At 36.5% G+C, this 27,807-nt stretch overlaps 3 protein-coding genes across 7 annotated transcripts; 2 read left to right on the top strand and 1 right to left on the bottom strand.

Moving 5' to 3' along the window:
- The first annotated feature begins 1,318 nt into the window (after positions 1-1,318).
- Positions 1,319-14,906, top strand: LOC107219750. The gene is made up of 11 exons (XM_015658080.2): positions 1,319-1,558; positions 8,754-8,880; positions 9,086-9,296; positions 9,964-10,669; positions 10,916-12,183; positions 12,334-12,498; positions 12,622-12,777; positions 12,913-13,141; positions 13,238-13,324; positions 13,461-13,757; positions 13,902-14,906. Exons 5-11 carry the CDS (start codon positions 11,153-11,155, stop codon positions 13,974-13,976), a joined length of 2,040 nt encoding a protein of 679 aa, XP_015513566.1. The 5' UTR covers positions 1,319-1,558; positions 8,754-8,880; positions 9,086-9,296; positions 9,964-10,669; positions 10,916-11,152; the 3' UTR covers positions 13,977-14,906.
- LOC107219751 (mitochondrial ornithine transporter 1) lies at positions 14,036-16,855 on the bottom strand. Its single transcript, XM_015658081.2, has 5 exons — positions 16,384-16,855; positions 15,567-15,803; positions 15,239-15,402; positions 14,759-15,031; positions 14,036-14,635 (listed from the first exon to the last, which is right to left on the bottom strand). Exons 1-5 carry the CDS (start codon positions 16,472-16,474, stop codon positions 14,456-14,458), a joined length of 945 nt encoding a protein of 314 aa, XP_015513567.1. The 5' UTR covers positions 16,475-16,855; the 3' UTR covers positions 14,036-14,455.
- Positions 16,856-17,410: 555 nt separating this feature from the next.
- On the top strand, positions 17,411-26,358 carry LOC107219757 (histone-lysine N-methyltransferase Suv4-20). 5 transcript variants are annotated; one of them, XM_046742462.1, is made up of 9 exons: positions 17,411-17,537; positions 18,955-19,206; positions 19,397-19,562; positions 19,805-19,975; positions 20,141-20,269; positions 20,408-20,612; positions 20,823-21,228; positions 21,994-23,934; positions 24,392-26,358. In XM_046742462.1, exons 2-9 carry the CDS (start codon positions 18,974-18,976, stop codon positions 24,789-24,791), a joined length of 3,651 nt encoding a protein of 1,216 aa, XP_046598418.1. In that variant the 5' UTR covers positions 17,411-17,537; positions 18,955-18,973; the 3' UTR covers positions 24,792-26,358. The 5 variants fall into 5 exon arrangements, with proteins under 5 accessions (XP_046598418.1, XP_046598420.1, XP_015513572.1 ...); XM_046742464.1 differs by lacking the exon at positions 17,411-17,537 and adding an exon at positions 17,548-17,843 and having other exon boundaries at positions 20,408-20,597; XM_015658086.2 differs by lacking the exon at positions 17,411-17,537 and adding an exon at positions 17,548-17,843.
- The last annotated feature ends 1,449 nt before the right edge of the window (positions 26,359-27,807 follow it).

The following is a 27,807-nucleotide window of genomic DNA, read 5'->3' as shown; positions in this document are numbered from 1 at the left end:
CCGCAAAAGATATACTCGCTACCTGATCTACAACTCCCGAAGATGCAACGCGGTGTGAGAATATGCAAACGTTAACGATGCGAATTGTCTCGACATACCAAAAAGAACGATAGAAAAATGAGAGAATAGAACGAAAGAAGGAGAACAAATTTTAGCCAATAAAAATACACGCAAGGATAATGTAAAGATTAATGGAATAAAACGTTTCAATTTGTTTAATAATAATCCATCAACTTTCTAAGATCCCTGGAATATTTATATACCGATTTAATTGTATGATTCAAATTTCTCACAACTTTGAAAATTTCTAATAATAAAAAAAATTTCCACTTTTTTATATGAAAAAAATGCATGGAATGTTTGTTCTTTTTTTTACAACACTTCCTGAGGATCTACCTTGAAATGTATTTATTGTTCGGAAATTTCAAACTTTTTTTAAAAGACAAAACAAAACACATTTAGTGGTATTTTTAAACGATTATAGGAAGCGCTGAAATTACTAAGACAAATCAGGTTCAATTCGAAATCGCGATAAAATAGATCAGCATTTTTCTCGTAAACGTTAATACGTAAGGGTTTAAAAATTTTAGGACCTTCGTATTTCATGATACACTAACAAAATATCCAAATTTCATTCGTATCGAATTTTCGTCCCTGAAAGGCTAGCCGAAATTTGGTGGATAATAATTGTTGTTATTGTAGACAGTAACAACGACGAGGATAATCAATAATTGCGGTTACGTAGCCTTTGCAAAACGCGTGATTACCGTTACGAAACGTTTTCTGGAACCGGAGTTCCACGCGATGCATGGTTACCTTTAATATCATAACGAACCAGACGTCGCAGAATAAAACAAACAGGTTCCTGAGCTTGTGAAGCGAATTAGCAGGCAGGAAAATTAAAAGATTGGAAAACCGCTTTTATTGGGAAATGCGCGCTATCGGTTTAAAGTCCGAAACAATACCGTTTGCAATAATTTTTGTTAACGTAGCAGCCTTATTCATTTTTTGAGGTACGAAAGCTTTCATACGTCTTTTAATTACGACGAGTACCGGATATAAATAGGGGGGTAAAACGGGTGATTTCACCCTTTGCAACAACATGAATACAGTTATTCGAATGGTCCCGTCAACTAATGTAACGTCTCTGCGTTAGCCCGCAGGATAGGGTGTATGGGTATAGCTTGGTGAAACTATTTTTCTGTGACATCATCGTCGCGTCGAGGTGACGTCACTAACGCGCAAAAGACAACGGAAACACGGCGAAGAAGGGGCTCCTCGAATCGTCGAGTATATAAGCGGGGGCGCGCAAGCTCTACCAATCATTCGCCCGACGATTCCTAAGCCCGAAGGTTTGGTACCCCGGTTCCTCAAGTGCGACACCTCGCTGTATCAACACGCCTAAATCTTCGCCCGCTTTCCCGTATCTCATTCCGACAAGTAGAAAACACAACAGATATAAATAAAAATAGCAGAAGCTGAAAATACCTTGTGCACACACGGATCAGAAGTTTTCGCTGCAGAAGTTACGCCGCAGAAATTTTCGCTGCAGCTGAAAGTAAGTTGTCACGATCTGTTCTCCACTCCTCGTGTCATTTTTGTTATTATTATTATTATTATTATTATTATTATTTTCTGTCTTGAAACATAAATTTGATTAAATTACCGCAAAGAAAATTACAGAATTTTTTCATCCTTTGGATTATATTTCTGAACTCTTCTCTAGACTTGCAGAAATTTCAAAAAACATCTCCATACTTTTTCGCTGACCGATTCACGTTTTTTTACTCTAATATCATCCGTAATGAATAAGCTTTCGGACTTTTCACGCCGGTTTAAAAACTAGCCTCGATGTCCGGTCGTCTTTGGCATTTTGAATCGTGGTCTACGGTTGTAAATGAAAATTATCATCGCCGATAGACGGAAATACGAACTCGTATTCGAACTTTCCCCACTGCTGATTCTGCCGCTTGCTATACACAGGCGTAAATCAATTTTTGACAACTCATAGGGCTCCTTTAAAATTTCACAGAGAAACTTTTTCACCCCCCGACACTCGAATATGGCGATTGCGGCAGCGAGTGGCTGCTTTTCGGATGCAGACACTGAGACGCCGTGGCGTCCCACATCTCCCAGACTCTTCGGGTCCCGCTTTTTCTCTTCCTTTTCTATTTTTCCTTCTCTCGCGGATATACGCAGAAGTCACGCTTTCGCGAACGAGCCATTCTCTCATTCATGGCCACTGCACCATACGTCAACGATCATCCCCCTCTCCCCCGTTATTTGCGGGGTGGAAAAATATCGTCATTGATTGAACAAACTTTTTTTTTACTACCTGTACTGTTTCGATGTGAAATATCGACGTCAATCTGTAATTCGATTAATCATATTAGCGAAAAGTTATTTTTATCTATAATATAAATATACATATATATATATATATATATATATATATGTATACGCGAATGAAAAGTTAGTTATCGATTCAAATACAATTCCATTTCGTATGAATAGAATATTCACTTCGTCGTTGGTCGGAGTATTTTGAAAATTTTCATTCCAAATGTTGGTATCTAAATGCCTTTTTTCACTCGTCCGCGCAAATGAAAATTTACTTCCCACAGACAGAATATTTAATGGATTCATGTTTGATTCGGAAGAATTAAAATCAATGACAAATAACTTCGTATAAATTTCTGCACATGAATATCTGCCGCAAATTGTGCGAGTATTCGGTTTATAGCGATTTAATTGTCCGCTGTTTTGCTCCCGGAAATAATTCAAGTTCGAAGAATCATTGCGGGATAAATTTTCATTCAGAAATCAAGATCCAAATTGTTACTCCCAACCGCGTGCAAAAATTCACATGTATTCCCCAAACAATTAAGTATGTTGGTTTTTTTTCCTAACGTTGTCTCGCAGGCTGCTTTGAATAATTTTTTTCACATCACACTTTTTATTACTTATTATTTTTTTTTTTTTTCAAAAAAATTTACATGCTTCTCTTTCTCTCTCTTTCTCTCTCCCTTTTCCTCTCAAGTTCTATATTCATGCAAATTCACGGTTATTTTTCGTCGACGTAGTCAGGGATTCAATGTGCATATGTATGTAGGTTCAATTATAATTTCGCATGAAAGGTGATTACACTCTCGCATAAAAATTACACGGAAATTTTCATGCAATACTTCTTTTTTACCTTTGGCGTTTCTTTTATCAAGAATTATCACGCCGCCGTGCTCCTGATAATTTCTCGCAAACAATCCACAACCCGTTTGATTTTCTGTAATAATTATAGCACAATCACAAAGTCAAAGCCTCGTCGGCATCGGCTACCTAAAAATATGTATTTTCCCCCCTCGACCTTTGATTTACACCCTCAACCTGTTTCTCATTTGACTTTCATTTGAACGCTGCACAGTTTAGTAAGAATTTTATTTGAGTAAATTACAGTTTCGATGCAGGAATAAATTAAATATATTCCGCGAGCTTAACGCATTTATCCGTACTTTTCCGTTCGTCTTTCCAAATACGAATCAAATTTTTATTTGATAGTTCAAAATCCGATCATGAGGGTGTGAACTCCTAAGAGGGTGATAGTCATTTCGGCTAAACCGCGTAGCGAAACCTTCGAATCAACTGATTCGCAATTCGGTTGATTTGACTAAATGCAACGATTAAATTTGCGACATAATTAAATATTCGCCTCTGCTGTGCACACAGCGTCACCAAGTACCGAATGCGAAGATTTCACTTGCTGATGAAATTCCCTCTGCACGAGGACGTCGGCGTTATCTAAACTTTCCTTGTACGCGAACGGCGTCAAACTGTAATTGATCAATTAATTAAGTGTTTGGCGCGAAATAATTACAGCTGCGTTGGCTCTGCAGCGATTCACCGCATAGAGACGGACCAATTTCAACTCGTAAAAATCGGAGAGCCAATTCCGGAAGTTTACTTCCGCGCTCGCACTTGCTTCGGATCGACGTACGGTCGGAGAAATATTTCGACGAACAAACTTCTTCCGTTCTCTGTTTCTATGTAGAGCGCGAAACTGAGATTGGTTGCGAAGACGCGATCCTCGCGGATCGGTGGACGGCCTAACTTGGAATGTTATCTTTACCTAGGAGCGGTCAATTAAATTTACAAACTTTCAATAGAGTCCAGAAATACTCGGGCCTTTCGGTTCGGCCGCCGCAAAGTCTTAACGTCCTTTGAGCGGAGGAATCCTTCAAGTTCGGAGTCAGTTTGGCTACTCCGGAAACTTTTGTCCGAACCGAATATCCCGCCAGCGGCACTTTCAAAATCGGACCTTTCGATCAACTTATTACTCCGGAAAGTTTCTATTTTTACTCTTCTCTTTATTCCTCCGTAGTAGCCGCAGCTTATTTCACCCTCCGGGATATTCTTCGCGAAAAGTTTATACTTTGTTATAAGTATCATTGCATGGACAAAATCGAAGTCCATTTTCACCTCTTTTCTTCTTCGATCTCAGATTATGTTCACACGTATTGATTTTTCGTATCTCTTCACCTGTATTTACATTAAAACTTGACCGAAGAGTGTAAAAGAAAATTGTTTTCGGAAACTTTGTAATCAGTTAACTCGAGAAATGAAAAATCAATCTTTCGCGACATTCGTACGGCGGAGAAAATTTTTTAAAATTGGAAAAACTAACAAAAACGTTCGACGTTAATTTTGTACAAAGTTTTAATCACTAATTTCAAGGTAGATTAATAATTTGCGGATTTAGGACGATAATTTAGTTTTCTAATGTCGTTACCTTACCTTACCTACACATTAGGTACCTTCAGCCTAGAACTTAGACAAGATTTTGAACAGTTTTATTTCTGAGACAAAGGTTTGAAGGGTGTTTTAGGAGTCGGAAATTTATTCTTTTCAGACAAGAAATCAACTCGCTGCGAAAACATTGAACGACTGTAAAAGCGTGGATTTGGCAGTGAAAACGGGAGCAACTGCGGCGTGAATTTTGTGTAAATTTCGGACTATGTCTGGCGGCGAAAATAATAGCAGTAGTGATGATAATAGGAACAAAGTGGCGCATGGCGTGGCAATCTAGCAAACAACGTTGCAGAGAGTGCGCCGGATTTTATTCAGCAAATGGGAACGAATTTTCATCGCACAAAAGTGTGTTAGATTTAATCTCTGGATAGCTAATTAGCAACAAATGACCAAAGTTTAGAAGTTTCTCACTTGTCTAATTATGCCCTACTTTGCCTGATTTAATTATTCTGTTCCACGCTGATTGACGAACCTAGTTTGGAGAACGAAAAATAACTTACGATGCTGAATGTCGCAGTTGAAAATCATTTCGTCGCTACGAAAGTCGATCGATTCATAGTCATTAAATTATACCGAGGCACGCGATTTGAATACGATTTTTTCGCCATCACGCCGTGCAAAAATCTTTCGCACACATCGAGTCATTTAATATTGAAATACGCGATTTGTCGCGGTGAATTTTTGGCAAGTTTGCAACGAAGTCCGTCGCCTGTAACTTGGCATACGCAAACGCACTGCGACTTTTCTAAAATCTGTGCATTTTGTCCGAAACTTGGCAATAAGTTCGGTATTTTAATCTTCGAGAAGTATCGTCGAAAGGTTAGGTATTCGAAATGTTCTTAGTACGTCGTTATATCGATAGAATTATAAAACCTTCTGCAAGTGAAAAAATGTTCGGCAAAAAATCTTGTATCGAAAGAGGATTAAAGAATATTTTATGCCGTTGTAATAAGCGCGTGAAATATTTAAGCAGCTCTTTACAAAAACATTTATTTATATTATTAATATCCTTATTATTAATTTACTGTATAGTTGTAACAGTTTTCCTTCCGTCAAATTCAATACCTCTTGTGAAATATGAAAATTGCCGGGAGGACTTTTCGCTTAATGACTAATTATACAATCGGAGAATATACTTCATGTTCAGTAATTAGTAGCTTAAGTCCAGACGAGTAATTTTATATATTCGTACAAAACCATACCTACTTTGTTGTACCGAAACTTTACTACATTATCACCAAATTCATTCATTTATTCAAACAACAACCGTCAATCCACGTATACGCGAATATATAGATCTGAAAGAACGATTTGCATTTCGCAGAGAATTCTTAACGTGCTTGTGATTAAAACGCGCCTAATTACTGTCACCCTTATTTTGAGAAAGAAGTTTTGGGAATTAAGAGAAAAAAACAAACAAAAAACAACTGAAAGTTGTTGCAAAGCAAATTGCGTTCTTAGTTACGATCCCTCGGGAGTGACAAATAAATTCTTCGCATTTCGGAATGAAGAAGTTTCTATAAAAAAAGTGCATATACATTGCAAGTTATATAACGTGACTGCGCACCTTGTTCGAACGGTGATTTTTACATCCTAGTTTTTAAACGTGCCTCAATCGGTTCGGTAATAGTATGTTATAAACACTCGTTACCGTAAGTTTCCCGTCAAACTCTGCAGCGAGAACGAACTATAAATTGTTCTCAAAATTATCGCCAACTGAAAAGACTTACGGGACGCTGACCAATCAGAAAGCATCGCGCAATACAAACTTCGCAGGCATGGCATACACAGCTTTTGAATGCTTAGCGTGAAACGCGGTAGGACCTTATAATTAACGTGTAAGATAAGCCTGGTTGTCGTCTTAACGATTAAACAGGCATTCAAGCTGTTCACGGTGCGAAAACTATTTTGCAAAGTAATAAAATCGAGCTTGTTGTTTTCCTTGTGGTATTAGGAACAGAATAGAAATTTTGAAAATGTCGGAGCACCGTCAATCTTATCGTCTTATTTTTTCGTTCTTACGTATTATGCGCACACCACAATTTATCAATCTTCTCTGTCGCGTGTCACACTTAATATCTGCGTTATCATGTACATGCGATATAGTTGAGAGAATTTCTTAATGCGATTTCGCGTGCTGTTCGAGATTCGGATGGAGGTGTAATAAATCGAAAAATATCACATAAATAACTGGGTTGAAAAGGAATTCGGAGAGGCCCGGCAATTGTCGATTGTCCGAAAATTATTCACACCCCTGTCATCGAAGGGATGAATTCAGTGCCATTAATAAGGATACACAGGGAAATTAATATATAATCTCAGATGCGGTAAATTGGGTGTCAAACCGGTCCATCCTCTCCCCGTGAGGAACTTTCTACAGAAGCTTTGCACCTGCAAAACTTCCCACGCTGTTAATTATCGAAGCTCGAGCGATAATCCCTTGATTAAAATAATATATCGACACCAACAACTAGTGCGAAAACTGTATCGTGACGCGAATTGCGATTGCTATTCTAACGCATTAAACCTCCACTCGTTGAAGTAACGATGTGCAATCGGGAATTGAAAAGTGAAACTAAGTTCAATGTTAGTCTATAAAATTCAAATTTATTGAGTAATAAATTGTGATTGAAGTTCTTACGCATTAAACCTCTTCTTGTTAAACAAACTACATGCAATCAGGGATTGAAAAGTGAAACTAAGTTCGATCTTAGTTTACAAAATTCAATTGTACTAACTGATACAGTTGCAGGTTCGAAATCCTTGCTTCTTTTTATCCTTTGATTAGTTTACACACCGGATAGATACATCTTTAATTTCATTTCAGTTTCTTGCCGATTTTGTTTTCAACGAACAATGCGATTAATGACCTCCCGTTTCTTCAGAAATCATTTTATACCGTTTAAAACAATTTCTCGGCATGTCGTGGCAGGCAATTATTGTAGCTGAATACTTTTGGTCCTCGAAGCTTTTGTCAATATTTATCTGCAGTTTGACGAGGCCGTTGAAAAAACTTCGAGACCCATTTCCTTTCTCAAACTGATAATCATCCTTGATCAGTCGATGTAGTCGTGTTGGAAAACAAAACAGCCCTTTAACATAGCCTCTGAAGACCTTTGCAATTAACGATTGCAAACTGCTCCTGAACCGTGAATGCAAAAGGATCAAAATCACAGTTCCAGAAATACACCGTGTTCGAAATCTCATTTGCAACGTAATAAAAACGACAAATCATCTGACTAGGAGCTGGATCGGAACAGTTCAGTATTGATTCTGAAATATAAGATAATGATCGCGCTTTCTAAGTACGCGGATCGCAATGCATATAATATCGGATTATTCTCCCATGGGATAAGCTTTTCAGGGAATGAGATTGGGCGTCACTCTGCATTGAGCCGGGACGGCGACGGCGAGTCTGAAATCGTAAATATCTTGCGAAACTGCACGTATTTCTTTTCTCGCTTACTGTATACACATACTCTCTTCTTTTTTCGGCGCTAATGCAGCGTATCACCAGTTTTAAGAATGTTTGCACTCGAGCTTATCGTTTATTTTTACACGCTGATTAAGTCGACGTAACGAGTTCGAAAAAAAGGAGGAACGGGTCAAAAGTTTAATTTTGAGACTTGAAACTTTCTAGTAACGAATCAATTAAGTCAAGCTTCTAATTGTCGACCCTTGCTCGCAGAAGCGGCGCGTTTGGATTGAATTTAAAGAGATCAAGAACGAGGTCGAGCTAATCAGTGCGAAGCAATTCGAAACGCTTAGAAAAAATATTGAAAAAAATCTTACCATGCAGGTCTTCAATATTATATTTTCAATTTGGATTTTTCTCGCTTTATTTTGAACTTTGTTATACCCGACAACGAAACAAATTTTTAGTCTGTCTTCCAACCATCTCCAAGACGTGTTATCGATATTGGAAAAAATATATATGTACAATTATTTTGCAGGGACGATGACTTTTCAAAGATGCGCTTTCGTCGTAGGAATTTTAGTCTGTTATTCTTCGAGCTTGATACAAGCGGATTTTCCGAGATTGCGAGAGGGAAGACAGATGAACATCGGTGAGATCTGCCTGTAAGTTATAGAAATTTCTAACTCAAATATACACCGCGATTTTCAGCAATAATTTTCGAGTTCGAAACTCTGGCACCAATAACTGTGAAAGTGAAATTTTGCAGTCATTTTTTTTTTCCGTCTTCATTGAGAATTCCTTCAATTATTTTAGAATTGGTCTCTCGGGAAAACCAATTATCAGATGACAGAAATTTTTCATCCACAGGCAACATCCGTTTCATCCTCAATGCCGGGGAATTCAAAGTAAAAGATCCTCGTCTCCAACGAACGAAGTTGACTATCGTACCGCACACAGACTCGAGGATCTATTTGGAATGACGGACGGCTCAAGGAAGCCTTCTCATTCCTCGCGATCCGGAAACAGCATCGACAACAATTACGACAGGTCGAGACTTCTGACTGCACTACTGGACAGGGTAACTATGATGATTAATAAAACAAACGCAATGTACATTAGTGGAAAAAATTAACGAACTTCCCCCTCGCCCCCCGGGGGCCATTCATTTTTAAGTGAAAAAAGTTCAAATTTTGAAACGGTGTAACCTTGCGTGGAATGCAAGCAGAACGCTGAATCGAAAACAATTTTGAAACTGAAAATCCTGGCTTCAAGCTCCACTCTTCAGATTTCGTTTGTTCGCATTTTTTCTCGAGTAATCCTGTTTTTAAGTGACTTATGTCAGATTTGTAAAGTCAACCTTTGACTTCGCGCGGTTATGCACGATGAAAAAGATTTTCGGTTGTTACGTGGGATCGCATTTTTTTGCAATCACTCTTTCTATTAATCTTTGATAATTTGACGAGAAAAAAACGCAGACGAGTTTCAAAGAGATCAATTTGAGGGAAAATCTTTAAAAAATTCTCTTCGTCGTGTATGACAGCGTGAAGTGGAAACGGTTCATTTTACAAATTTGACACGAGTGACTCAGCTTCGAAATTGTTTCTGGTTCAATTTTCTACTTGCAATTTACGCAAATTTATAGCGTGTTAAAGTTGGACCGTTTTTCACCAAAAAAACGGCAGGGGGTGTTAATTTTTTCCACAAGTACGATGGGCATTGATCGATCTTTTTCATCTTTCTTTCAGGGCTTGAATCCTGACGTAATTTACGACTGGTACATGAACCAAGTGCAGAAGAAAAATGATGGGAACAGAGGACAATTCGACGAAGACAATTTCCCGGGTAGTACCGTGATTGGCGATGACTATTAATTTTTGAACAATGATCTCGTGTAATGTACCAACGGATCAATTTTTTCAATACTCAACAACAATATTCTTGTATATACATATACACGTACAGCTTGTCCAAGCTTACAGAAAGTAATCTAAAAATTGAAACCTAAAAAATGAAGAACGTGTACGTAAACTTATAATTGTATAACCTGTTATAATTGGCATCATTAAAAGCGAATCGGTACCCATGATATGAAACTACTATATATATATATTGTGATTGTTATGCAGTTTTCTCAGTTGACAATTATGCAGGGTATGTTATAACGTTATTATATATATTACTCTGCCACAAATCTTATAGAGAGAGTACCGAGCTCGTTCAGTCGAAAAATTTCGAGCTGTATTTGAGGCAGGCATGGAAAAGGGGGGATAAAGCGAGAAATACAGCGCAGTAAGCGAACTGCTTTAAAAATTTTCAATATCACCAATTTGTAGGATAAGGTTTCCGAGAGTCTAGATTGAGGTGTGCAATACATGACAATTATTAGGTCACAAATAAGATCGAAGAAGAGCAAAATTTAGACCCAAACCCTTTTTCCAAATGTGTATCGAGGTTTGTACGTGAAATAAACCGACTTCTGGCTGTTGGATATGAAATGAATTTATTCACACTTCGTTCATCATTCAATGAATTCAGGAAAATCTAGTTAATAATTCGTTCCTTGTCCTGTAATTTTCAGTATTCACTGATGAAGAATTTAGCTATGCTGCTATTCTAATTGGGATGAATTAAAGTTTGACTTAACAGATCATCTTTGAAGAAAGGAACAAGTATATTTATTCAATTTCTCTATTTAAGGTTATGTAGTACTCCTACCCTTACCGATCGAGCAGACGGCACATTTTGAATGACGAGATTCGCGTTCGAGAACCGCAGCGTGGTTTTTCTCACATAACCTCAAACCGAATGATAGCCAGGAAATTAACCTTTCCAAGCCCATAAACGCAACGGACTCAATGTACTCTCAACCAGAAAGGGAGTCGTGTGCATATTTCCTTAGCATTGTTTTAAACTTCGCTCTAGTAGCTACAAGTCATGTTTAAACATTTGCTAAAGCGTCGAAGCGAGGTATTCATCACTGTTGGAAGACGCGCGACTAAACGTCAACTAAGCAACAATGCGGCGTCGAGTTGGTTCGTGGAAAGGGATGAGAAAAAGACGTTGCTTCAAAATGTGAGGAAAAATTTTCCCGCCAGACGTAACGTGGGATATGAATATGCCAGTAATCCAAATCATGCAATCCCGGAACAATCTGCTGAAATTTTAACAATCTTTGGGGTTTTCAATAACGCCGAAGATCAGTATGCGCACTCAGTTATGGAGGCGAGAGAAGCTTACGCTGAGAATCTGGTCCAGCCACTGCCAGGCTGTACCGAGGAGATAGCGGAGGATGAAATAGAGAATTACTTGAATAAGAGCTGGAAGGCGTTACCTATCGAAGAGATAATTTATGCCTTCAAGAGAATAACGTACTATGCCAAGAAAAATGATGAGTGCATCATTGATGAAAAGTATAATAAATTTATCAAGTATTTAATAGCAAATTGCGAGAAATTCACGGACTCTGAACTCAGTGACGTCTTACGGTTCATCGCTCTCTGGCCCCCGAAGTACACCAAGAAAGATGAATGTTTCAAATCATTTTACAAAGCTTTGGACAAGGAGTGCATACGTCGAGCTCCGAATTGGTCGTACAACGAATTGTTGTATTTCTGTGACCACTGGTACTTCTTGAGACTCCTGAAATACACGGACTTTTCTTGGTACATTATGGGCAAGACTATTTCTAAACCGAGTAAATTGACGCCAACCAATTTGGTACAGTTTATGTTCTACGTTCAATGTTGTCGATGGCGTCCTGGCAATATGTATAACTTTGAGTATCATCTCGAGTCTTGCGTCAATGAACTTGATCTTAGCGAACTGGCCGTCATATCAATGGGATTTTTTAAAAGCCAAACACCAATTAGGAACGCCAAATTATTGATGAAAATAATCCAGCGAGTGATCAAAGATATTGACATGGTCAATGAAATTTGCCTGTCAGCTTTCATGAAATCCATAAGGTGAGACGATCAGCTGGCTGAAACCTTAAGAGTAAAGCAAGTTTGGTATCACTATTAATTTCTGGTAAATTGTGTAGATCAATTTTATGTTCTGACTATAAATCTTTATTTATGGCACGTTACTATTAATTATGCCTCTACATTTTCTAGGCTCTCAACTAAGCTTCATCAAGAGCATGACATAATTTGGGAATTAATATCATCTACCTTATCACAAATACCGAGACTTTCGGTGCAAGCCGTAGTGCATATTCTCGCGACTTGTGTGAAGCTGCGCCTCTATCATCCAGAGGTATTGACAGCTTGTGTGAAAAGGTGAGATTCGGAGGAAACACCTACGTTGTCATTCTTGAAAGGTTTACAAGCCCTTAAAAATCATCACTTCTCAAGGGAGATGTTTATGGTTTATTAACAGAATGATGTGTAAAATCAACTTAGATTTATCGAGACTAAGAAGAATGCCAGGCTGAAGGACTTGGAGCGTTTAACACTTGGGCTATCTTGCTTTAATTTTACTTCCGATCAGTACCCCAACATCTATGAAATTATTCTAGATGAATTAAGGGATGACAGTAGGGTGGAAGAATTGGAAAGGTACGTTTATTCTGCCAAACGAGTTACGATTCTTTGTCCATTAAAATCCGAGAGAAATTCCATTAAAAGTCCACCAAGTACAACTGTATTTTTTAAAATAATTACAAGACACACATCATTTCTTTGTTAAAATAGATACGCAACATCATTGGCTAACTGTTTGCAATACCTTAGTACTGTGAACGTCTATCCAAAGGATTTAATCTCAATGGTGCTGGACCCTAATAATCTTAGGTTGACATATGGGCCAACAGCTTACAGCATACCAATTCCAATATTATTCATTGATGCAAATGTTGAAATAGAAGTCCCAGACTACACAGGCCCGAGACTTGGAATTAAGTCACGAACTACGATAACCAAGGTAGTGTAAATTAAGTAACGAAAATCTCAAAGAGGCATCAATTAGTGTGTTCATATCATGTATCTACATATACATATACTTGTGTTAATTTTTCAGCTGATCGTTACCCCACCACCAAAGAAAGATGTTTTAAAGTTGAGTGCGCGTCACAGGCTTGTGGTCCAAATTATGAATACTTTTGAGGTTTGATTAATTATTAGAAAATTATTTTGTATAGAGAAATCTGTACTAACCGGAATTTCAATGATGTATGTTATGCTCACATATCCATTGGAACAACGCCACAATTTGACAGATTGATATAAAACAATTTTTCCAGGCAATCTTTGACTCGAGTGAAATGATGCATCTAGATTGGGTGTTACCACAATTTACAGATGGAGATGTGATCATTTGTTTGGATAATAATGGTTCACCACTCCCAGTAAAACAAATAATGTCTGAAATTCCTTTCGGAGAAATCAAGAGAGCACCGAAAGTGTATCCCGAAGGATCCAAATGGCTTGCAGTATTCATTTGTTCACAAACTTGCTATATTAAGGGCACTAATCTTCTACTTGGGAAGGACCTCGTTAAAATCAGGCTATTGGAGAAAATAGGATACAAACCAGTAATTGTACGTCTTCAGTAGAATTTTTTTTATATATCCTATAAAAAAAGCTACGTTCATTGCAACAGATTTTGTTCGCCATATCAAAAACACATAAGCATTGTCTGTGATGATGATTTGATTTTAATTTTGACCTATTCAACTTTGCAGATACCGTGGACTGAATGGTATGCGACTCAGCTGGATCAGAAACAGTATTTGAAGCATAAAATTCTTGAGGAATAATTTTCAAAAATAAGAATACTTCTCTGCATCGTAGGCAAATAATAAATTCAGTCGGCAAGTACGTACAGAACAACACATTTTATTTACAAATATAATACATTTATTACAATTATCACTGTTATTAGATGTGTTTGTGTACACCTATAAAAATACACAAGATATAATTTTTCCTTTTCTGTTGGAGAATATCGCCATGCTCCTGTTCTGGGTATGCAAAGGTAACCGCCGGTGTTGAAGTCTTTGTATAACAGTTGTACAAAATATAATCTATTGCATAGCGCAAATGGAGACAGAATTTATAGAAACTGACATTTTAACAGTTGAAATGCGTTGAAATGCATGTAAATCTTCTAATTAACACTAATTCTCTTCTAATTATCCCAAAAAAAAATTTCATCTAATGTTCAAGCTGACTTTTCAGTACCACGAATTGAAAATTTTACACTTGTAACTCTGTTCGTAATTGAATAATCCAAACATCAATCATCGAAATATTTGTGCATCAATCCTTTTGAATATTCGTATGTGACAAATAGTGTTGCAGTAGCAGGTACTGTTCTGATTAATGTTGGTTTTAAGCCATTGTATAGAGCACCGATACCTTCAGTTCGAACAACATCTTTGAGGATAATATACACCGGTTTTCTTAGATTCTGAACCTGTATGAAAAGCCAATTGATTAGAATGCAAAGTTGAAAATAATTCAATTTTGCTTTAGCCGTCGTAGTGAAACAGGGTGCAGATGGGTATCAAGGAAACAGATATAAAAATGCCGGACAAACCTGTATTCTGCTTTTAATTACATCAGCTGGGAATATAACAAGCCAGAATATTACACCACCAGCAGCTCCGGCTATCATTGTATTAATCCAGCCAATATCCTCTTTATTTTGTCCTGGTTTTGCAAGCAATTGCCGCGTAGTTTCATAACCACCAAAAAAGCAAAAATATCCGGGCATTTCTCTGCCAATGGTAGATAAAAGACCCCTAAATAAGCCCTGAGGACCTTCTGCACGTACAATTTGTTTTGTTAATTGCCAGGGTCCAATAAAATTCTGTAAAAAATATTGAAAATTATATAATTGCTTCCAAGTTTTTAAATTAAATGTCATAGGATCAGTCTGTCTAATTTTCAATCACAAGTGTATAACGCGTTTTCTTATACACGTGATTTCCCATGAAAATTGTCATGGCACATACCACGATGAGAATCTTTATCATTCTTTCTTGACAAAAATTTTCAATGTACTATTCCTACATACAACACGTTCACCTGGAGCTGCTTTTTGTGTTTCAACTTCTCTCATAGCCTGCAATTGGCATTTAATCAGCTCCGTGGGACAAAGTGATAAGGATGAAAAAAATGCTGCAAAAAAACCAGCCCAGGCATTCCCCAGTAAACTCAAATCTTCTACTTTCTGAACACCTGTTAAAAAACAAAAATTAGGAAGTTAACATGAGACAAGATAAGTAGTTTAAGTAGAGCGACTTGTTCAACTTCAAAAATTGCGGAAGTCTATGAACTGTTGGATGTTATTTGTTCAAGTATGGACAAAAACAATACATTTATTGACAGAATTAATTTCTTACCTGTCAAATTAGCTATTGCATTTTGGCACAGTCCATAAGCTGCGAATAACACAGAATTTTCAGCAACATTTGCTACAAGTGCAGGAATAGTCCCTGCGTATAAACCTCTGACTATACCGTCTTGTTTCAAGGTCTTCATAAAGCAGTCTATCATCCCTTTGTATAATTGGGGAAATGTTTGCATCTTTACTTTTACTGTATCGAGCGGCTGTCCAACATAGACCAGAGTTACTCCACCTGATATCACCAGTAAAAGTAAACAAATGATTAAAAAAAAAATTTATGCTGTGGAATATATGAAATTAAAAAAACATTGGTGGAGTCAGGGGATAATAATCATATTCAATGTAAGCGACAGAAGCAAAAGAAAAAAGAATAAAAACAGATATATCAACACTTAGCAAAAACGAACAATTCACTGAAATTTTGATCAGAAAGTATGTGTAACTGAATATCTTTGTAAGATAGTAACGACCCGATGACGAGATTGATATTAAACTAAGATCAAGGTTCAAATTTTTTTTTTAAGTTGAAGTTTGTACGATTGTTTGGATACTAATGAATAAGTTGATAAAATTAAAAAATTAAGCAATGATAGACATCTCTATTTGTTCGATTCGCTCTGATTACAATTAGGTATTTCCAAATAGCAACATATGTACAGTATGATTCTCTATTATTTTCGGATTAGAAAAAAATTACTGAATCCAGCTAGTGATGTATGAAGAGTGAAACAAAATTCATAGTAATTTTTTCAGAATGATAAGAAAACTAAAACAAAAATTATTAGTATAAAATTGAGATAATTTGTTCTCACCGAGAGAACCCGCGGTGAAGTCGATAATTCCGGATTTCAGATTCTTGGGGCTTTTCAAAGTTCCGTGATCATCTTTGTGTTCCATGGCCATTTTCGCGCTACTTCATTAATCCAATGACTAATTCGATTGAATATCGATTGTTAGGTTAACACGTGCTTCTATCAAGGAACTTCTGTCTCTTTCTTGCGCCACGGTCAGAAACACCTTTCGCAGCTGTACACCTAACGGTAGTGCCTAAACTATTTATAACCTTCGCCGATCAACGGCTGATACGGTACTACTTGTGTTTACGGTCTACTGTGCCTAGATACGATTGTGAAAATGACAGCTTTCGACTCGACGTATTAACACGGATGTTGTAGCCGCGACGTAATCCGATTATGTTTAAATAAAAAATACGCATGACGCCTAATGCGTGCTGATTGATAAGCGGCTATTGAGACATGCAGCATGACGTGCGTACGTGGATTTGGAGATATTCTTGATTACGCCGGCCTCAGGAGCGTATCGGGGAGTTGACAAACCCCAGGCCCTTCGAATTATTAATCAGTTAACGAGAATTGTTCGACCAATTAAAGGTTCTTTGTACCGTCACCGGCACTCAGTCATTGTGGATTCCATCAATTCCATCTGCGATGATTTATCTGTGAATTGGCGTCTGATTTTAGCGTAGCACGTGAACAAAGCAGTAGGATCGGAAATTTTTTCAGACTCGAAGTAAGTCTTGAACACACAAGGCAAATATTTATTGGAAAAGTAAAGTTTTGAATAGAAATCTGCAAAAATAAAACGTATTTCATTTTCACGTAATCCGAAGAATTGTGAAAAATTAGTTTCCGCCGTCATTTTGACGCTGCCGTTCGTTGCTAGGTATGATTTTCACAGTGAACGCCGAATGGTCGTCATGACAACGCAGTTCTGGCACCAGTAGACAAATAATACTATGAATAAATGACAGAAAAATTGATAGAATATCGGAAACAGGTAACAAGTGAACATGTATTTTGAAGAATTTTCTCCCTCCGTCGTACCGCTATTCTAAGAAGTGAGCGTAGCGCGATACAGGAGGCTAGTAATGAGCCACAGAGTGAAGAGGAATATAATTTCTAGCAGGGTGGTGTCACTGGAAAGATCCCTAGATCGGCATACTTCGGTGAGTACAGAAGCATACGCGATAGTTTGTAGTTCCAAAACAAGAGTTTCAGTAATATTACGCCTAATATATGGTGGAAGACGTGTTCATATTCGTAGTTGAAAAATACTCAAAAGTCTGGGAAATAAGACACGACCGTTTCGGAATTCGGTTAATGGACTTATACGATAAAATTGTTTAATTTTTCCAAGTGCGTATCGCGGTCAACCTGCCATGGTTGCTCGGAACGCGTCTTCTTTGCGCTGTGAAATATCGGAAAATATACCTAAAATGCGAGAACCCTGCTATAAGGAGCGGCATTTTATGGTAATTATAATAATATTCGGACACCGAGTGTCACGGACGATTCATATTATCGGATCAACTTCTGAAATTAAATCCACAATAAAGGGGTAAACGGGTATCGAGCAGGCACTCGGTTTGTCTGCGGCCATTAGGGCATGGTCGCCAGAGCCTCTTGTCAAATTGTCAAAATATTACAAATTTTACGTAAATTCAATAATTTATCACCATCCAGAGCTATCGCATGATTGTCACTATGCGAAGTTTCACTTTGAGTGTCACAAAGTGTCATATTAACTTATAAATTATTATCAATTTTCGGGGTTCCCCCTTTATAAAATGCAAGGTGTCTTATTTTCTTGTAAAGATGTAGCATGTAACATCCAACAATCTTGACCCTCCATCAGGATCGGTTTACTAGATCACATTGTTACAGTTTCAATCAGTATAACAGCATTTACATTACATGTGGTTATATCGAATGCTTCTAAGCCATGTGATAAACTGTTAGTATTCTTCTGTTTCCAATGAATTGTACAATGGTTTGTGAGAATTCATCACTGGTCACAACATCATTCATTCATTCACCTATCCGCTCCTTCAAATCATGACGAATCACTCTCTTACTCCCAGGAGCCTAATATATTCGACATGTATTTTACATGAGAAATGTTCTGTTTCTAGGTATGCTTTATAAATGAAATCAGATCACATTTTACGTTCATAAACTCCATTACTATTACTGTAAATGCATTCAACTATGAAAATAAATTAAATTTTACGCACCCTTATTACTGCCGTTAGCGGTGTTTAAACCTCTTCATATATACCGTGGACATGTAAATGCTACGTTAATTTTAACATCCTGTTAAATTGTGAGCTCTAGTCTTACCTCAAGTAACAAAATCTTGATTTTTGTGATCTTGTCAAAAGACTGTTTATGTTCTTTCTCCACACATAACTCGTTACAACACAGTACATCTTCAATAGAAAATAATTTTCCGCGTATGTAGAAAGCCTTCATTAAAATTTTTGTCATTTCTGTCAGACTTCAAAGTTGATCAAAGTGTTTGCAGCTTAGAAATTTTAGTTCAGCATTGAGCTGATGTGAGCTCATTCGTTATTCTGATTTCAGTGAGAGCAAGACCTGCAGAATGGTGGTGGATTCATTATCAGTTCAGGGCTCAGCAGGTGTAGCGAGAAAGCACGAGCGAAGATTGGGAGTAGGCGGAACTGTGGGGGCAAAAATGCAGCCCAATGGTGGAAGTGGTGGTGGTGGTAGCGGAGGTGGTATGACGCCCAAGGAGCTTTCTGACAACGATGATCTTGCAACGTCTCTAGTGCTCGATCCCTACTTAGGCTTCACAACGCACAAAATGAATATTAGGTATCAATTATTTGATTGCTGAATGATCGATTCAAGGAAATAAAACAACCAGAATGAAATTGAATTCTTTTGTGAATCCTTTGTTTATTCAACATCAAAGCAATTACAATCTTATTAATGCAAACTAACTTTTCTCGACGTAGGAGTGCACAGATTCACATTTCATAATTTTTGTTTTTTAATACTTTAGATACAGACCTCTGAAAGCTAATAAAGACGAACTGCGCAAGATTATCACAGAGTTCATTCAAACTCAAAATTATGAGAAAGCTTACAAAAAATTAATGGGGGGTGATTGGGGAGCAAGATTACCCCATACAAAATCTAAACAGCAGCAGATTAATCTAGAAAAACACGTAAGTATTAAAGAAAATATAAGTCACACCCGTCTATTGTATTCCAGGATGTGTCTGGTAATTATATATCAACTGACTGCTTGTATTTAATGAAATAATTATCAAAGCTTACAGATATGTGCATAGAAGGTGTAAGGCGAAATACGACTTGATTTTATTTGATCTTGCAAATATCGTTCGTTTTTTACGTTTGTTGGTTATATATTCTAATTTTTCTGATATAAATTGTACATTATTTGCAGATTTACCGATATTTAAGAGTATTTGACAAAAATTCAGGGTTCGCAATTGAGCCCTGTTACAGGTACTCACTAGAGGGACAGAAGGGTGCCAAAATATGTGCAACTCGTCGGTGGCCAAAACATGAAAAGATTTCATGCCTCGTAGGGTGTATAGCCGAACTTAGTGAAAAGGTTTTAATCTTTCCTTAATTACCCCAGTTTGATATTTAATAATTACTGATAGATACTGTGAAATTTATTTCTATGCGTAAACATCGAGTCAATGTATTTGATATTCATCATTGATATTGCAAAGCGTTTCGTTTCAAAAAATAGAGGTTATTCAAATAATTTCAGGAAGAAGCGGCTTTATTGCATCCTGGCAAAAATGATTTCTCGGTAATGTTCAGCTGTAGAAAGAATTGTGCACAGCTTTGGCTGGGCCCTGCTGCATATATTAATCACGACTGTCGAGCAAATTGCAAGGTACAATCAACATTGATAATCCAATCAGCTTGGATTTTCGAAAATTTCATTCCTAGATATAGTTTCCTACAGTTTGAATATATGGTCGATTAAAGGTTGAAATAGTAGTTAAAATTCAATTTTTAATCATTTTGTTAGTTTGTCGCAACTGGGAGAGACACTGCCTGCGTCAAAGTCTTGCGTGATATAGAAGTGGGTGAAGAAATAACCTGTTTTTATGGTGAGGATTTTTTTGGTGATGGGAACTGTTACTGTGAATGCGAAACGTGCGAGAGACGTGGGACAGGTGCATTTGCCAGTCAAAAACCAGGCGAAGAGCTTTCATCTGGTAATTCATGCAAAAGTATTGAATTTTTATTGATATTGTAATAGGCTACATTTATACATATACATAAAACAGCAGATGCCATCACGAATTATTGGTAGTGCATGTTATATGGTGGCATATCTTGGTCGAATTTGATTACGTTTGTTTAGATTATTTATCTATTTGTGTAACATCTTCAATACAGTTAAATGGTAGATTCTTTACTCAATTATTCAACTGTTGCAGGGTATCGCTTAAGAGAAACCGATAATCGTATAAATCGTACAAAACATCGACAACAGCCTCCATCTGGAAACAAGCAACAGCAAACTGAAAATTCTTTGGCAGATAAAAACGCCATGCTGGTTGCAAATTCCGCTGTAACACCCCTGTCTCTTAGTATGAAAGAATTGCGACGAAAAGGGTTGACCAAATATGACGCGGAGTTGTTGATTGCCCAGGGATGTCGGTTTTCGGACATTGCGCAACAGCCAGTAAACGTGAACAACAATGGTGAAAACCCACAGGTTCGACAACACTCTACCTCAAATCTTGTCAGCACCCGAAATCTCAGGAATAAACAACAGTCGATGGCGAGAACAGAAAGCAACAACAATAACAACAAAAACAGTCAAAGCCTCAGAGCTTCCAGGTATGCTTTTGTGAAATCTCGATTATATTCAGCTTTATCCATGTTAGTGAAATTGCATGGTAAGTAGTTGTATACATTTCTGTAATCTAATGATATGGGGCGACGGCTCTTAAAACTGATAAACAGGACACAATTTTAGTAAGAGGGGTAAGTATGATTTCTGAGAATACTGATAGTAGTAGGAGCTATTGGCCTGTAATTCACGGTATTTTGTATCCAACGATTGATAACCATTCTTAAAGACAATTAGCTTTTCGTATAATGAAATATCTCCATATTCGTAATCTTAAAAAATTGCGAAACTGACGAGTCGTTTATAATATTACTTGTATTTTCTAAATTACCCTATCAAATACAAAAGAATTAACAGATATATTTTGTGCAGTGTAGTTAGGCGATTGAGTAATGAACTATGCCTAGAAAGGCCATATTCAGAAGTTTGTATAGACTTAGCGAATACATTTTAATGCAACAGGAATATTTCGACAATATTGAAACAGTTTAATTAATAATTTCCGTATGTATTGAAGATCATGACTTTCAACTTTCCGCTACTCAAATTGGGTGAACAACATTATACGATAATTGGTTGTACTATCTCACCATTTTTGTTTGAGATTTGTAACTTGAAAATTTGCAATCGATGTTTCAAGTTTCGGTAATCATTATGTAAAGCTTTTTCTTTGTTTAATCAAGTTTTGAGTTGTCGAAATGTAATCTTGTGATATTCGTTTGCGGAATCGAACATTCGCGTATGCCTTACAGGCTTCAAAAGAGGACAGAGACGAAAAGAACCAGGGCCAGTGAGGATGACGGTTCGTCGAGGTCGAGCAGTTCTACAACAAATAGTCGAGACGAACATGAAATAAGTATGTGCAAGAATGAATCCGATCTAACACAAAATGAGAATGTCGAATTACTCTCAAGGCTGCAACCAAGTCATTCGAACAACGGTTTAAGAGCAGATATCTTCGATGAAAATTCCCACAGTATGGGGAGACTTCATACCAAGAATGGCGACGAAAATTCAGGAGCATCGAATGTTTTGAATAAAAATCTTCAAAACAGACTGTCTACTTTACACGCATATGAGACGTCAAAGTCTGCTCTTTCGTCGATGGATAATAATGACAAAGACGAATCTCGAGAGGTTGAAGCCTATGGCATTGATAATAAGAAAATATGTTTTGATGGTCAGCAAAAGTGTGGTAATTCTTTGGTTCCTTGTCTCTCGAACCTGAATTCCCTTCAGATAAATCAGCAGAAAGATGAAGCACTCAACAAAGGCCATACAAATTTTGATTATCAGATCGATGCTAACGGATCATCGAAGAATAATGAATTTCATAACTCAACTAGTGAAAAGCATGAATTTTCAGAGAAAGTCCGTGCATCTATTGAAAATAAAGATAATTTTTGTAAGGATATGCAGATGCAGATTGACGAACAAGAAAACAAGGAGAGAGTTAAAAGGTTCATTGGAATGCAGATGCCTGAGAATGTCAGAGATGGTTTAATGGTACATGAAAATATGATGGAAGATACGAAGCACAACTATAAGATTAACGAAAATCAATCCCACACAATGGGCTTTCAGACAGCTTCCAATAACCAGCAAAATGAAAATTCCAGTGAAACTAGTCGGTCCAGTTCCGTATCTCGTGAAGTAAGTGAAACAAACAGTGAATCTGATAGAATAAGTCAGGTGAAGTATCATCTGCAAGAAGAAGAATTCAACATAATAAATACTGGCAATGAAAATTCTTTAGAAACCTATGAAAAATCGGAAAGCTCTGTCCAGGTACCATCGATTGCTGCTGAAAGTCATACAACTAGAAACGACGACCATCAAGATAGAGAAAACCGTAGAAATGACTCATCAGCTTTAAGGCAAAATGGAATTGTTTCAGAACAAAAATGTCACACCCTAAATCTACGACGTAATCATGAAAGTCTTTATGATACACGAAAGCAGAGGCACGATTCTCACGATATTTTTTCAAGGAAAGGTATCTTGGAAGACAATACGTATGATAAAGAGTTGATGACTGGAAAAAATAATCCGGATCAAAATTTCCCAAGAAAAGAAGATACCTTGGACAATTCGCACAGCATGAATCTCAGAAAATCTGAGGATCGGCGAAATATAACAATAAAAAGATTAACTCAGCAACGAGCCAAAAGCACTGACATCAGCTTGAGGTCTCGTAGGAATCACAAACGGCTCACTGAACCTTCCTTGGAATCTGGTGTCGAGGGTGACTCACCTGATAGTGGACAACAGACTGTTTCTACGTCAAGAGACAAAAGTAAAGGAGTCAGAACTAACGGAAGATTAACAAGGAGCCAGCGAAGGGGTCATCAACGAAATGACGCAACAGCGGTGGCAGCTGTAGCAGTTGCCGATGATGATTCAGGCATTCAGGGTGATATATACGAGTTTAACGAGAAGGAAAGCAACTTGGAAGACATTGAAATATCGGCGATTAGACGAGGCAGAAATAACGACAGACAATCGGTTAGTCCAGAATCTCGGTTGCAGTTGCCACAAGGCGGGGAAGCTTTTAGCCACCTGCAACCTCCTGCACTTATACCTGAGGAACCTTGGCCGCGCAGTGCAAATACGCAGCCGAATTCCAACAGCTGGGAAGGAAAAAGTAATTATTTGCCGGAGAATTCAAGGACTGGTGGAGCGGGTAATGAAAGGTGAGAAAGATCGAGCATTTTTAATCGAACAAAATCGAATATATTTTTTTTTTTTATGGTGGTTATTATTTCAAAACTGTATAAAGCAGTAAATCTGTCTATCGAATTGTGAGAAATGAACATTTGTGTTCTAATTTCCCTCAGAAACGGTAGCCTTGTTTTTTAATTTTTGACGTGATTGCTAAAAAATAAGCAGATGATAAATGGCTTTAGTTTTGAGTAAAGTCTTTGGCCTGCCTTGGAATTAGCAATGCCATATGAAATGAATCTTCGTAAGGAAATCTGAGTCGAGATTATTTTTCCGTCAACTTCAAACTGAATTCAACACTCTCATGAGAAGCTATTGAAGCAAAGTCGCCAGTTCTTTTTTATTCATTCAAACTTTTGATTTTCAAGTTACTACAGAACAAATGTCATGAATTACTCAGGCTGGATGTTATTATCTAAATGATTATAGGCTGGTGACAGAGGAGAACAAGAGCACAAAGAAGTCAATGTCGCTACCGGACTGTCAATGGTCTTTGAGTAGCAATCAAAACTGCCAAGTTTGTCCCGCGACTCCGGAAAGAACAGGAGGAAGGCTAAAGCTAACATTACGTATGAAGCGTTCTCCAGTATTGGATGATGTTATTGAGTCTGGTACAAGCCTCAGCGAAGACAGTTATGAACCGGAATACGAAGTTTTAAGAGTCGAGGGTGTGGAAGAGGGCAGGCGTCGTAAGAAACATAAAACAAGAGACCGGGAAAGGCGGCACAAGAAACGAGAAATAAATTTAAACCCACCACCACCTCCTATGAAACGATTACGTTTAATTTTTGGCAACGAGAGCCATACTATTGATCTACCACATTCTTAACGGATAGGTCTGGGCATATAAAAATAGTTGTAATATTATGATCAATTATTGACTATTATTATCATTATCATTATCATTATTCTTCACTTACAAAAAGAAGAAACATCTTTAAATAAAAGACTGTGTTTGACAAAGACAATTTAGGAACCTTTTGCCATTGCCCAACTTTCCTTTTCTACTACTATCAACCAAAGAATCTGCTTACTTTTTCCGTCAATTCAATTAGTTTCAGCAGTTGCGATCGATTTCATAAGCAAGATTTTGTGATAATTAACTACTTTATATTTGATGAAATGAATATTCTGGTGCTGTGTGGTATGCAATAATCAGGCTCGACAAATCGAGTGAGTATGCGGGTTTTTGGTGATTGTTCGCATTAGGAATACTAGCATGTTGATGCATTTTCTCTTGAATCAAATTAGTCCAGTCCAGTCAAGTGTCCACGGCAGTCAGGATCCTATGACTTTCAAGCACAGATTTTTTATTTAAAGAAATGCCGGTGTTCATAAAATTCGTTATATTATAAATTCAAGGGATTTCAAAGGTGATTCTTGCATGTCTTACAGGCAAAAAGAAAAATTCAAGAAACAAAAAAAAAAAGGAGATAAAAACTTGCATTTTACCAATACAAAAATTAATATGTGTTAATTATATAATGAATATAATCAATTGATTGAAAGTTTTTTCGGTATTTACATGTCATCAATATCTGCTTACTAATATCTTATCAAATCAAACCGGACTTGTAAGTATCCACACACTACGCGTTTATACTTATGATCAGTTTCTATTATAAAAAATAAGTAAGAGGAAAAAGCTCACAAAAATGAAAGAGCAATCTACGATTATAGATTTCTCTGGGCGCAAAACAAATTGGGTTCAATTCAAATGATGTATTGCCGAAGAATCCACGTTTTATGATTATATTTTCATGCCTGTGGTACGTATATATTACCTAAAGAGATCTTAAATTTAGTACGGTAACCGAGGAAAGTTGAAGATATTTCCTAGTCTGAATCTTGTTTTTTCTTCATCGCGATACATTGATGAATAAACTTTATTGTAAAAAAAAAGGTTTATTTATAAATATGTATTTTTTTCTTTTTTTTTACACTTCAGATTTTGATAATTAAAGATTTCTATACACATGTAACTGGTGTTTCATTCTGATTTATAAGTAACAAGATAGGTTATCCTATTAAATTTAGTCTGTACAGGTATATCATCTTTGGAGACTCTTGATTATTGTGATTAATATTAATGTCACTCAATATATTACCTATTGAGTCTGTGTTCATATAACTTATTGAAACTGTTGATGGGACTATGTTGAAATATGAATTGAAATGAGATGAAACAGAAATAATCGATGATGATGAACTTTCCATGCATCTTTTAACTACATGTAGAAATAGTTATTGAATTCGAAAAATCCATTTGTCTGTGTTTTAAGAATGGTACAGGACAAAAGTGAAGAAGTGTTGAAAAAAAAAAAATTGGCTCTGAATCTTAATCCCAGTCAAACAAAGACTATTCGTCATTTTTCCATAATCACTTGTTAAATCTCTTCGTGTACATTGTCTTTATAAAGTGACAAGTGAAGAGAATCCATACTTACTATGTATAATAAATAGCAATTAAACTATAAAATAATTGAAATAGCTAAATACCAGTTAGTAACTATTATTATTATTATTATTATTATTATTATTAATATTAATATTATTGTTATTGATTTATCAATTAATAATAATATGTGACATATTATCACAGAACAATTGTAAATAGATTTGAAGATATAGTAACAGTATTCTGTATTCTGTTTTCATACAGCGCCTCAACACACATCTAACGATCAGTTCTGACTAACTTTTTAATTCAGCAAAATTGAATGTTGAACGATATAGTAGCTACTGTGTAGAAACATCCGTTGAAAAAAAAAGTTACCTATTCAGTGCATGCATGATTTTATTCAGCAACCGAAATATGTTATTTCAAAATAAATGTTTAAGAAAAGAATTAATTGTAATCTTCGATTAATCCCATTCGATTTAAATTTTCCGAGTTTTTCTCTTCGCTTCGTTCTTTTGAACCAGTATTCTTGGGGAGGATGAGAAAATTTTGAATCAAATTAATTCATGGTGCAATTTAGAAACATTTTTCAACGGATATGTCATAACTTATCTCAAGAATTTACATATTATACGCTTTTATAACCGGTATATAATACTAGGATTAACTGATTAGTGCCATTCATTCATCGTACTTGTTTTTGTAGGAATATGAAAACGAATATGTAAAATGAGGCACTTCTACTTGTTTATGTATTGCATAAAATATCAGTTCAACGTACCCCTAGAGAAAGCGGAGAATTTGTTGCGTATTATGAAAAATGATGTATTCAATAAGCAATTGAAACTGAATATTTGGAATACTAATATTTTCTCAGAGTTGTACCAAATGTTTCATCTTGTTCACAAATGATATTGAACTTATACTTTGCTTCAAGTATTCAACATAGCCGTATGCGATATAAATGTGTAAGATTCAAAGGGTTATAATCAGCTAAAATTTATGTGAATTCCTGGGATATTGAGTGTAACCAACTTTATATGAAGATACGTGAGAGCGAATTGAAGGAAAAAAATTTTGTTCAACTTTGACAGCATGTTAAGTAATATGATCAATGGATCAAAATTTAAAAAGTTTATTATAAGCTAACTGTATAGCTAAACTGCTTGATGCTTGTGTTGTGAGGTGTATAGACTTAGAAAATTTACTCAAAAACTTTTTTTTCGTTCTATTTCTCGGTAGCAAAACTGGCCGTAAAATTATTCACTGTTTATAATAAAATTTGTAAATCCATATAAAAAATACATTATACATATGCATAGGAAACAGTGAAATATGAATACGAATTAGGACTATCGTTGGATGACTATACCTATATTCTCTTTCATCTTGCATCATTATTTATTGATCTACATTTACATACATCTGAACACCCTATGTTTGT

Source organism: Neodiprion lecontei, chromosome 6 (genome assembly GCF_021901455.1).
Source record: "Neodiprion lecontei isolate iyNeoLeco1 chromosome 6, iyNeoLeco1.1, whole genome shotgun sequence".
NCBI classification, from domain to species: domain Eukaryota; kingdom Metazoa; phylum Arthropoda; class Insecta; order Hymenoptera; family Diprionidae; genus Neodiprion; species Neodiprion lecontei.
Note: the sequence above shows the minus strand (reverse complement) of the source record. Positions and strands in the feature narration are given on the sequence as shown.

Excerpts from the sequence above, each read along its gene's own strand:
- LOC107219757 (XM_046742462.1), top strand. The coding sequence starts at position 18,974 with ATGGTGGTGGATTCATTATCAGTTCAGGGCTCAGCAGGTGTAGCGAGA. Across the intron at positions 21,229-21,993 it reads CAAAGCCTCAGAGCTTCCAG|GCTTCAAAAGAGGACAGAGA; the intron begins GTATGCTTTTGT and ends TATGCCTTACAG. Across the intron at positions 23,935-24,391 it reads GGTGGAGCGGGTAATGAAAG|GCTGGTGACAGAGGAGAACA; the intron begins GTGAGAAAGATC and ends AAATGATTATAG.
- LOC107219751 (XM_015658081.2), bottom strand. The coding sequence starts at position 16,474 with ATGGCCATGGAACACAAAGATGATCACGGAACTTTGAAAAGCCCCAAG. Across the intron at positions 15,403-15,566 it reads TGCAATAGCTAATTTGACAG|GTGTTCAGAAAGTAGAAGAT; the intron begins GTAAGAAATTAA and ends GTTTTTTAACAG. Across the intron at positions 15,032-15,238 it reads CAGCTCCAGGTGAACGTGTT|AATTTTATTGGACCCTGGCA; the intron begins GTATGTAGGAAT and ends TATTTTTTACAG.
- LOC107219750 (XM_015658080.2), top strand. The coding sequence starts at position 11,153 with ATGTTTAAACATTTGCTAAAGCGTCGAAGCGAGGTATTCATCACTGTT. Across the intron at positions 13,142-13,237 it reads CACGAACTACGATAACCAAG|CTGATCGTTACCCCACCACC; the intron begins GTAGTGTAAATT and ends TTAATTTTTCAG. Across the intron at positions 13,325-13,460 it reads AAATTATGAATACTTTTGAG|GCAATCTTTGACTCGAGTGA; the intron begins GTTTGATTAATT and ends CAATTTTTCCAG.